The 12,613-nt window shown below is 40.1% G+C and overlaps 1 protein-coding gene across 1 annotated transcript in view; it reads right to left on the reverse strand.

Annotated features, from left to right (window-relative positions):
- Nucleotides 1-1,708: 1,708 nt before the first annotated feature.
- The window catches only part of LOC138967991 (uncharacterized), a 137,391-nt gene continuing 126,486 nt past the window's right edge, over nt 1,709-12,613 (reverse strand). The window contains exons 76-79 of the mRNA XM_070340552.1: nt 9,735-9,911; nt 9,122-9,222; nt 8,372-8,592; nt 1,709-7,652 (exon numbers count right to left, since the gene is read on the reverse strand). Of these exons, the coding sequence (XP_070196653.1) occupies nt 7,357-7,652; nt 8,372-8,592; nt 9,122-9,222; nt 9,735-9,911 (795 nt within the window). The 3' untranslated portion in view covers nt 1,709-7,356. The remainder of the gene's footprint in view (nt 7,653-8,371; nt 8,593-9,121; nt 9,223-9,734; nt 9,912-12,613) is intronic.

The following is a 12,613-nucleotide window of genomic DNA, read 5'->3' on the forward strand; positions in this document are numbered from 1 at the left end:
AGTTTCCAGCATCCTATTATAAAAGCAAAAGCGTACTATAAGCATGAACATGAGATATTTTTAAAACAATCCAAAACCCAAATTAAGTTTGCAAATGAAGGCATATCATGTTCTGTAATTAGTAGCAGAAATGGCAGTTTGAAATGTTGTAGGACACAATGGTGCAAAATCAGTACAGCAGTCCCTGCAATGTACGGCCCCCGGCGTGAGCGGACACCTGACATGTACGGACACATTTGCTTGGCACGGAGTGTTTTCCTTCTATATTTGCCCCCCCTTAAACGGACACCTGCAAAACGTGGACGCGGACACTCAATTTCGGTCCCAACAGCAGGTCATACCTCCCATGTACGGACAGACCATCTCAAATTTTTACCACAACAAAATCGATAACAGAGCAGTCCGGCTCTTGGTACAAAGATCACAGCCGTTATTGTTTAGTAGCCACAAAAAGTGATTAGCATAGACTCAATCCTGTTGTTTGTGTGTCTCTGTGAGTGTATGGGGGAGGGGGTGGTGTGGTCACCCCTCCCGTGACCGGACACCTGCAATGTGCGGACAGTTCTGCTATGGCCCAAGGGTGTCCGTTCATGAGAGGGAATGCTGTATCAACAATACCTTCCTTACTGTTATCTTGTTAATCACCACACATCCTTCCAGGATTTTACCTGGTACACTGGAACCTTTCTTTTAAGACACACACAAATCTGAAAAAGTCAGGTCCTAAAAAGGAGGGAGTTACTGGAGGTACTTTTACAGAGGTTATGGACAGACAATCTGGAAAAGCAAAGTTTTCTTAAAATGGGGGGGAGGGGGTGGTAGTGTGTGTAGAATGCCATTATTTAAAATTGTCATAGCTGTTTACATAATATTCACAACTATTAAAATAACTATATGTGATCATCTGCTGTTACACAGAAACGTCAAACAGCTATACAGTGATAAAAGTAAATTCAAATATTGTGATAAAACATTCAGAAACAAGAAGAGCAAACGCTCGATCGAGTCACTTTCGCAGTTCTGAATATTATATGAGGCATCAGATGGACAGGAAGAAATTGCTATTCACAACACAATGAGTCACGTTCACATAAAATTTGAGCCCGGTCACTTTTATAGTTTCCGAGAAAAGCCCAACGTTAAGTTGTGTGTTGCCGAACAGAAAAGGTTAGTTATCTCCCTTGTTTTTCTGATAACGTTCGTAAAAGGCTACAGATGTAAATACTTTGATGTAAAGAATAATCCTACAAAGTTTCAATCACATCCGATGAACTTTGTCAAAGATATAAAATGTCTAATTTTTCCTTTGACGCTGACCTGTGACCTTGAAAAAGGTCAAAGGTCAACGAAACCATCGTTAAAGTGTAGAGGTCATTGGAGGTCACGACTAAACAAAATATGAGCCCGATCGCTTTGATAGTTTCCGAGAAAAGATATAAAATGTCTAATTTTTCCTTTGACGCTGACCTGTGACCTTGAAAAAGGTCAAAGGTCAACGAAACCATCGTTAAAGTGTAGAGGTCATTGGAGGTCACGACTAAACAAAATATGAGCCCGATCGCTTTGATAGTTTCCGAGAAAAGTCCAACGTTATGGTGGTGTCTACGGCCGGCCGGACGGCCGGCCGGACGGACGGCCGGCCGGCTGGCCGGACAGACTAACACTGACCGATTACATAGAGTCACTTTTTCTCAAGTGACTCAATAAAAAGGAACCCATGTATACAACTGCAAATGACAATTAAGGCAAGGATTATCTGCTGCATTACAAACAATAAGGACTGGGTGGCCGAGTGGTAACGGAAGCGAGAGGTTGCGAGTTCGACCCTGGGTCAGGGTGTTAGCAATTTTCTCCCCCCTTTCCTAACCTAGCTAGGTGGTGGGTTCAAGTGCTAGTCTTTCGGATGAGACGAAAAACCGAGGTCCCTTCGTGTACACTACATTTGGGTGTGCACGTTAAAGATCCCACGATGGACAAAAGGGTCTTTCCTGGCAAAATTGTATAGGCGTAGATAAAAATGTCCACCAAAATACCCGTGTGACTTGGAATAATAGGCCGTGAAAAGTAGGATATGCGCCGAAATGGCTGCGATCTGCTGGCCGATGTGAATGTGTGATGTATTGTGTAAAACATTCCATCTCACACGGCATAAATAAATCCCTGCGCCTTGCATAAAATTTTTTTTTAAATCCCTGCGCTTACAACTGTACCCACGGAATACCCGCGATATAAGCCTCATATTGATTGATTGATTGAATATTGGTACAGTGCTTACAATCTCTGTGTACACTTAACTTATAAAGAGCGATTTGTGTATGATACAGAAGCAAGTACATGTATAGTATTGGAATCATCAGAACTTTAAGGTAACTATCTATGCATAGCTAAAAACCCTTCACCTCTTAGAAAGCTGTAGTATTTGGGCAGAAAAATAAAGGGCCATATCACACAGAACATAAAAACCATAAAAAAAGACAATCTGTTTAGATTGGGACGGATACACACAGAGTATATTCAAGAAAATGTTCATGTCAACATTATAATATCGAAAAAAGTGTTGAGCAATTTAACCATTACTGCTATGACAACCAAGGCCTATATATCAACAGTCCCCCGAAAGCGGTGTATGGCTGCCTGAATTGCGGGGTAAAAACGGTCATAAAGGTAAAAACCCACTCGTGCAAAAACATGAGTGAATGTGGGAGCTTCAGCCCATGAATAAAAAGGAAGAAGAAGAAGATATCAACAGTATCAAAGCAAAACAGCTTTATGCAAAACCATCACAGATGTGAAACTGAAAGGAGATCAAAGAAGCAGCATATCACAACAGTCTCGATTACCCACTGAGCTGGTCCCCCTGCTGTTAGAATGCCATGGAACCAAGAGAGCAATGGTGCAAGTATACATGTATTCATAAACAACAAATCCAATAAAACATTCACAAAGTTCCCTCTTGATAAATTCCGTACCTATTTTGGACAAGGTCCAAGAGAGCAATGGTGCATGTGTATTCATAAACAACAAATCTAATAAAACATTCACAAAGTCCCTATTTTGGATGAGGACAGCAGATTGAAAGTTCCAAACATACATTAAATAGCTTAAAAAAGAGAGGACACATCAGGAAACCAGGTTTGATTAACATTAATAGTTATATGATATCTCATCCGGCTAGCTAAATAAAACAAATGTGCCAACATAGAAACCAGCCAAGGATCATGCATAAAAAATAACAAACCTTCTTAATAAATGGCAACAACTTTTGTTCCCCTCGGTGGGTACACAATAAACCAAAGTATGGTGTACATGTTCAGTGTACCTCAATTTAAAAAAAGAAAAGAAAAAAGTGTGACATTAATGAATAAGACAACATTTAAAATGTGTACATACATTCTGTCATATTGTTTCAGACAAGATAAGCAGATTACAAATATTCCACACATGCAATATCAAACGTGTCGTACCCTTCACCTTGTGTACAAATAAAATTGTACCTTAAAAAGTAAATACATGTATAAAGAAAAAAATCACAGATAATATTGTTTTCAGAAAACTAGCTACTGTGCCCTTGGTTTAAATGTTAGGCAGAAAAGACAAGCTATGCATGTTAAACAAAAACCAATATATGCACATTAAGTATCACATCTTTTGGTATGAGAAAAACAGAGACAGAACGGATGTCTTCTGCTTAGAAGTGAACACCTGCTAATCCTCTGTATCAATAATTCAAACATAGGATTTACAACAACAAAACCACATCTTTAACATTCTTTGACGCTGTTCTGCACATGGGTTAGAAGTCGACTTATTATTAGGCATGAGAAATAACCAGCCTCAGTCTAAACACAAACTTTCCTTCCCTTTGAGGAACACAAAATACAAAAAGAAAGTGTTCAGTGTACATGTAATACAATTTGGATAAAACAAATACAACATTGTAAAAATAATGTGTGAGCAACAATAATGTGTGACAAGGGAGATTACTCAGTACAGCAGCTCAGACACGGCAATGCAGTAGTCCCCCTTGTCAAAAATGCCTGGGACAATATTATGCTGTTGTTGGGAGCAAGACACAGAGGTATTAAGCCAAGCACTTTGTAAAACACCCCCGAGGTATTCTAGTAAAACAATTTTATAACAAGCAGTTAAGACTATGAATAATTAAAAACATAGGTCATCAATATTCTGGACCTGAGTTGAAGCCATTTTTTTTGGTACTGCAACAATAGAGACAAGGAGAAAAAAATTTGTTTTCCAAAAACATGGAAGAGACATTTGAAAGCAGACAAAAAAGAAGCCATCAGCAAGAGTACACGCAGAAGAAGGTCAACTAAGTAAGAAAGAAAGAAAGAAAACCCGAAACAAAGAACAGAAAACAATTATAGAAGCACCTTGAGATAAGGCCAAAAAGAAAAATATGTCTGTTTCCGGTAACATCGCCAAAAAAAATAGGGTCGGTCGGTCGGTCGGTTTTTTTTTATTTTTTTTTCTTACGTTTTGTTAACGTCTTTTTACGTGTTTATTTATTTATTTTAAACACTTCCTTAGTTTACTTACAATTATTTAGCACATGTTTTTGACCTAGATATATTGAAACTAAATAAAGTATACTTGACTTCATATTTTATTTTTTATTTTTTATTTTTGTACGAAAAGCGAAAAAAACCTTTAGGGTCGGCGCTCAAAAATTGGGTCGGTCGGGTTACCGGAAACAGACATATTTTTCTTTTTGGCCTAAACAATCCTGGCAAAGGACGGAGTCGTGTACAGTACATAGTATAAACATCAGATTAATTAATAAAAAAATAGAAAAGGATGTATGTTATAGGAATCCTTAGTTGTGACAAAACAAAACGTTATGGTCACTCATCTTCGAACCAGCAGTCTTTTAAGTGGACAGACAGATGTACACTTATAATACAGAAAATAAACTTGTCTGACAAATTGTCCAGAAGCTCGTTCAGAAGAGACTGAGACAATCATTTTCATTAATGTAATTAATCATGCAATTAATTATTTTAATTAATCTGAGACATCAGATCAATGGCTACTGTAGCACAGAAAAGCAGCAAGTAGGGAGTCTGACCACTTAAGAAAACAAATTTACAGTGTACATACAAATAAAAATACAACACACCAGTAACCAGGTTAGATACGTTTAAATCAATATTTCACCATGTAACTGCCTTCGTCAGGATGGTATGGAAAAAAATGAAATTAATAAAAAAAAAAAATTTCTTTAAAAATTACATTGTCTGTGTAATAAAAAAAAAATGTTCATAAAAATAAACAAACAAAAACAATGAAAAGATTATTCAAATACATGTCATCAAATATCCACAGTGAATCGATGAATACATACCAAGTGACCTGCTATGGTCTCAATTTCATTACAGACACAGATAGCTGTGTGAGTTTTTTTCTTGGTCTTTTTAATAGATTCTTTACAGTATTGCACAAATACATTTTATCATTTTTAAATTGACAAAAACAACAACAATATGAGCAAATTATTTGTAATTCATAGCAAGGTCACTGTGAATCATGCATTATACATTAAAGTATCATGTCAGTTATTATATTATCATAATGATAAACATAATTGACATACCTTGTGATAACAGGAAAAGGGCACATAAAAAGAGAGAATAGAATGAGCAGGTCACTGATAAGCCACATATTAAAAATCACCTATTAATCATAATTGTGACACTTTGAAACAATGTTATAGCAAATGAGAAAGAAGAGAAATCAACGTTAAAACGTGTATCCTAATATACATAATTCACATAATCTGCGATAACATAAAAAATACACATAAGAAAGAGAGAATAGAATGAGCAGGTTACTGACAAGCCAAGAAGTATCGAATCTCATCTGTAAATCATGACACTTTGAATCAATCTTATTATCATAACAATACATAATTGAGAAAACTTGTGATAACACGGGAAGTAGTCATAAGAAAAAAAGAAAAGAGAATTAGCAGATTACTAATAAGTCATTACACATTGGAAATCATCTGTTAACCATACAACACTGTGAATCAAAATAATTATTATAACATCATACTATTATCATTACCATGTTATAACATAAAAAGTTGACATTACGTTAAAGGCATATGTACGCACTCCCGTGTTTACAAAGTGTAGTTTGCCCATAATCGATGTCAAACGCACCATAAGACCATATAATGACGATATGTCACCATGCGCGGACCATAATACATGCATTACAGCTTGTTCTAGCCTCTGAAAAAGTGAGGATGTCAACAAAGCCGCGGTGTTAGCTCCCTTGCATCAACGTTACATGTGTTGCCAAATCTATAAATAGGACGGTCCAGATCAAAATGAAAATTAACATATCTCAACATTGAAGGGGTCCTAGACCACAATATTTTGCAGGGAACTTAATTTAGCATGTCTCCAGCTGTTGGTAAAGCAATTAGCGTGTATAGTCATCGAGTACATATGGCGTTAACTTTGATAACATGAAAAATAAACACAAACAAAAATGAAGAGGATGAGCATCATGACACTGTAAATCGTCTCATATAATTACCGCATCAGCATCTGGAATCAGCCATATTAAAATGCAAAAAGGTTATCATAAAAAAACAGAGAAAAAAAAAGTAACTGGTTATCTGCTGCAGCCCTATGTTCCCATGGGAATCAAGAGGCATAAATTCAAGTTAAAAAAACAACACAAAAAACGATTATCACAGAATGCTGTATTTACATATCACAATGATGATCATTAGTGATCAGAGACAGTCAGTAAGCATTGGTGACACAAACAGTCATCCGTATTACAGATTCTAGTTTGTGCCTAACCCAAAGCACAACGTTTTACAAGCAAGTCAGGCAATAAAGATAATCAACTATGCTTTTTGATTTAGACCTTAAAGCAGCAGCAAAACAGATTTCATGTGCTAAATTCAAAGCATGGTGCTTCACAAACACATCAAACAATTGAAATATTCAACTTAGCTTTTTGATTTAGGCCTTAAAGGAGGGGCAAAACAGATTTCATGTGCTAAATTCAAAGCATGGTGCTTCACAAACACATCAGACAATTGAAATATTCAACTTAGCTTTTTGATTTAGGCCTTAAAGGAGGGGCAAAACAAATCCCTTAATTGTGCTAAAGTCAAAGCACAGTGCTTCACGAGCAAATCAGTCGATGGAAGTAATCAACTGAGATTTTTGATTCAGACCTTATCAAATGAGCATTTCTTTCATCTACAGAACAGCATCATCTAAACTGCTGGTCTAACAACAGTGGAATTGTCTTTCTTTTGCAGGAGAAAAGTAATCTACTACAGACCACAGCTTTGTTGCCAGAACCGTAGGCTCACATCAAAGCACAAGCCTTGCTCTTGCCATTCCCCTCGTCTTTTCCATTCTTCTTTGCCTCATCCCTCTTCTGTGAAGAAGACGCCACAGCATCGGCCACTGTACCTGCGACCTTCATCGTCGTCGACCTCTGCCTCTGCAGATCCTTTTTGCTGGACTTTGAAGACTCTGAAGGGGTGGGGGTGGGGGTGGCCTTGGCGGTGTCAGCCTCACCGTTCTGTGGTGCTCCTTTGTATGAGGCTTGAGTGGCAATCTTGCCTATTTTCTCCTTGGTCTTGTTGATAGCATTAGCAACTGCAAAAAAACCAAAACACCGTCACATGATACCCTCATGAGATTTGTCTGCGATTTTCTTTCTCTGCATTACCTTTCTCTGTGAAAGCCTTGAACAATGGCAGGAGGTGTTTTGTTCACATATAAACCAATTAGAAAACCTCAAACCTTTGCAAAGAAAAAATTACAGGGACTTTATGTGAAGGCTTGTGGCTGATTGATAAGCACACTGTCTCTGAGGTAACAACACTTTCTGCATGGGCTACTGACCTGGTTTCGGTATCAAACTTACACAATCTTGTTTTAATGCAGAATGAACACTAAATAGCAATTTTTTACGTTGTCACCGAGTGAAATATAAATTAACAGCAGTCCAGCATATCGTCGGTGAAATCGTGGGACCTGGTAAGTGCTTCTTGGCGCCAAGTCACTTACAAGGTCACACGATTTCCCAGGCGATATCTTGCTTCTTAAAATGCATGTTTATCTATGTTTTACCTAATTTTTTTATTTCATTAATTTATTTCAATTTTTTTCTCTCCATCAGACTCCTTGTTTAATGCTCCCTACCTGCTGCAATGGAACCCTCTTTATCAGACCTCCAGCTTTCAAGACTTTACTTTTTGTAAAAATATCTGTTCTACCAGTTTGCAAATTTACCCGATTTTGGTTCTACTGTACTTGGTGTTTCACTGTACTCTGTGTACTTGGTACAATTACGACCAAACCTTTGTTCATACCTTTGGCGGGCAGAACGATGGAGCTGCCCATGCTGTTCTGAGCTTTGCGACTCTTGTACAATGGCGACGCCTCCATCAGCTCTTTAAGCATGATGTCCTCCTCAAATAGGACGCGGCGCACCTCGTCTCGCGTGGCCGACTCCGTGGTCAGCTTGGTGATGCGAGGACCGTCCTGGTGCTTGGCGCACAGCCAGTAAGTTTTGCCGCTCGGAAGGTGACACCTGGGGACAAACACACAGCATTGAAGCAAAAACTCAATTGTATTATATCTGTTGTCCTTTTTTTATTTTTTTCTCTCTCAATAATCTGCTCTTTTGCTTTGTGTGTTCAGTAGACTGAAAAGTACTACTGTGTAACCTCTGTGTTAAGAACTTCCATTTTAAAGACTCCCTCTACTTTAAAACCTCAATTTTTTTCCGACTTGCTCTTCATAGTGTCTGTATTTGTTGGAAGAGAGACAGGAAGGCAGGTATAAGGAAGACAGACTTGACATTTGCACATCCCCTTTCCATCGGGGCACACAAAGACAAACTGTTTAATGAAGCACAATTACCCTCCCCCGCCCCCCCCCCCCCCCCTCAATTTCAGACTTCCCCCTTTTGAAGACCACATCTTTTAAGACTTTCTTTTCATTCTATCCGTAAACTGACCTCCCCTGTAAGACCCCTTCACCTTTAAGACATGATTTTCTTAGATTTGGGGTGGTTGAAAGAGGGGGTATCTTAAAGGGACACAGACAAGTCCTCCTACCTGCAGAGTTGATCCATGAACGTGTCAGCCTCCTTGTTCTCTGCCAGTCGCAGTCTGATGGCGCTGAACGCTTCAATGAAATTGGGGTTCTCCGTCGAGTTCTGTGCACCACACAAAAACACAGCATGGGTTACACTGGTAACATCCCGGAGAGCCTTCAAAATTACAATGCATAAAGAATATATCAAGAAGTCCCTGAACAAACAGCCGCCAGTGTATATAAGTTGACCGCAAATCTGCACACTGTCCTCGTTGTGTATGTTGCGTTCTTAGGCTTCTATAACATATCATTTACATTCAGATAACCCAAAACAATAAGACAAAAGACAGAAGGAAATTTAAAAAAATAAATTGGTCAATCCTTCAAGGGCTAGATAAGGACAGAAAGGAACAGAGAACAGTTACCCCCTCCGCCATCCCACTGGCAACTTGACCAGTTCTTCAGCGTAAATACCTCCTCACTCACTCTACCCCCCCTCTGAACAATACATGTCACACATAAAACATGTCAAAATGTGTGCACACAATGTGAACACCCCCCCCCCCCCACCTCTTTCTCTTAAAGTCTGTTTATTCTTTGTAAAGAAACCAGGAAAGATGAAAGAAGACCCACCTCCTCAATCCACTCGCGGTACTTCTTGCCTCGTTTTCCGGCAAAACAGTTGAGCTGTACGGAGGACTGCTGCAAGATGGCGTACAGTCGTGCCAGATACGCTGAACATCGTCTGATCAGCGGCATGAACTCATCGTCCAGCTTGATAGGGAAAGACATTGGTAACATGTGCCAGCCCTGCAAAAACACAACAAGTTTAAATAAAAATCCAAAACAAAGACTCATGCTAACATCAAATCAAGAATCAATTAATTATTGGTACTTTTAATCATAGACAAAAGGAATTATTCACTAGGTTTTGTACTTCAACCTTGTGGTCTTTGAAAAGGGCAGAAAATAATAATGAGACAATTGGGGCGTACATACTTCAAACAGCATGAAGGAGCCAGCTGACCTCATCCAGCAATATATCTGGTTTACTGGTGTAACTGAATGCACAGAATCTAAAATCAAAAATTTTAAACATAAATTTTCATTTGATTAATATACTTACCCGAATCACATTTAGCATTGACGCAGTCTGAGATGCTAAGGTCTGAAAAGGCTACCCGTCTTAAACAATTTTAAAGGGAAGCAACCCCACCACAAACAGTGTAAATGGAGCCTTGGTAATGACCACAGACCCGGGGAGTTACCTCCCATTGGTGTGTACTACGTCACTACCGCTCCTCAACACGTGGTCAAGATCATACGGCTTTAAAGAAACTAAAAAACCATAAGCGGGGTTGGTGGGAGGGCATAAACTATGTGATTCGGGTAAGTATATTAATCAAATGAAAATTTATTTTTAAAATTTTCGATTAAATTACATATTCTTACTCCGAATCACATAAAGCCGATAGCTTCAACAAGGCGGTGGGAAAGAAAAATCTAACTCACTCTAAAAATCCTTGCCAGAAACTGGCCCGCTGCCAACAAGTCAGGAAGGGCCCGGTGGGAAAGAAAAAATCTAACTCACTCTAAAACCCTTGCCAGGAACTGGCCCGCTGCCAACAAGCCAGGAAGGGACCCGAGAAACGTCCTGATTGACAGCCGCGATGTCTCTCAGGCAAAACTTGCTAAAGACAACTTCAGAGAGCCAGTAAGCTGTGCCCAGCACTTCACCCAATCTCCCGGACCGTAAAACGGCCCAGGAAGAGACCCAAGCCCTGGATTTAATGAACCCGAGCCGAGTCGAGGGGAAAAAGAAGCTGCCCCCCCCTTTCTATTGGAAGGAAATGCCAATGCCCTGGAACGATCCGTGCATAACGTTGTCCACTCAGTGCTGAGTAGGACGAACCCTCGAGGTGACCGTAAGACAATCATGCCAAAGTATGCAAACCTTGGGATGGAGTGAAGACCAAAAAGGCCTGTGAGATAGAAGTCAGCTCAAGAGAAGAGTGACCGATCTCCACACAATGAGCGAGAGAGACGCCTGAGTACAAGATACCAGAGTCCAACTCGATGGGAAAAGCTCAAAAAAGAGCAAAAAACGTTCCTAAAATTCCAAGAACGTGAAGAAACGCTCACCCTCCAATGCACGCTGTACTGCTTCCCTGCATTAGAGTCCAAGTCTAACCAAGACAAGAAACATAGTCTCCTGGGTAGTGACAGAAAAAACACCAAAGAAAGAAACTGACATCGTCACCCATAAAGCATGCTTGAGAAGGGTGCCGTAACCAGCAGTCTAGCTGCCCTCAAAAGAGATGGTCGCCAGTTATCCTCTACCAGTCCCTGCGAAAGCAGAGAGAGATAGTACGAGGAAGCAGCGACTTACGATTGTGCGTAAGCAACCGGAAGTGCGGAAGTCACAGTGGTCGAAGCCTGGTGTGACCGGTGACCATGAACAAAATGGCTAAAAGCCATAGTGTCCGCAGTTCAGCCTTCGCGGCCAAATCAAGAGCCTTCCTGAGCTTGGGCGAAAAACCCAAAAACGCGCAAACGCCGTAGTCAAAGTTGCCTGTGGTAGAAGGGTGACTGTAAAAGGAAACCCGACCTAACGGAAGTCGTCCTGACTCACCCCATCTAGGATGAATGTGAAGAAAGAAAGAGTCGAAATCGAAGTCACAGGAACCAAAAACGCCATAATCAAACAGCGACAGACAGGAGACTATTGCACAGGCCATGGCCAAGGCTGAGAGCCGTGATGCCCGTAGGACAGCCATTGTTCCGAAGTACCCACAGTACACATGTACAAGTACGAAACGAAAGTTTCGGTTGCCAAATAAGATGCTGGGCTATGAGCCCACAGCAAAGAACCGGAACATTAGCTAACCCTCTGCCCGAAGGAGAGGACTAGCCAAACCTGAGAGAGGTGGTAAGCCACAAAGGATGACTCCTCAAACATACATTGCCAAAGACAATGCCCCCTCAGGAAAATCTGTATGTTACCTCCGAGGCCAACTCAAGCGCACCTTAAGTTTGGACGAAACACCAGAGAGAAAGACAGAGTCCGACTCAGCGAAAGACAAACAAGGACCATAGTCCAGTTGCTTGTGGCAAAAAAAAGGGTGAACGGGGTAACGTGAAGACAGAAACCCCACCCAAACGGAAATCGTCCTGCCTCATCTCCTGCATAGGAAGAGAAATCAATCAATCAATCAATATGAGGCTTATATCGCGCGTATTCCGTGGGTACAGTCCTAAGCGCAGGGATTTTTAAAAAAAAAAAAAAATTTATTTTTATTTTATGCAATTTATATTGCGCACATATTCCAGGCGCAGGGATTTATTTATGCCGTGTGAGATGGAATTTTTTTTTACACAATACATCACGCATTCACATCGGCCAGCAGATCGCAGCCATATCGGCGCGTATCCTACTTTTCACGGCCTATTATTCCAAGTCACACGGGTATTTTGGTGGACATTTTTATCTATGCCTATACAATTTTGCCAGG

The sequence above is a fragment of the Littorina saxatilis genome, linkage group LG6, assembly GCF_037325665.1.
Source record: "Littorina saxatilis isolate snail1 linkage group LG6, US_GU_Lsax_2.0, whole genome shotgun sequence".
NCBI classification, from domain to species: Eukaryota; Metazoa; Mollusca; class Gastropoda; order Littorinimorpha; family Littorinidae; genus Littorina; species Littorina saxatilis.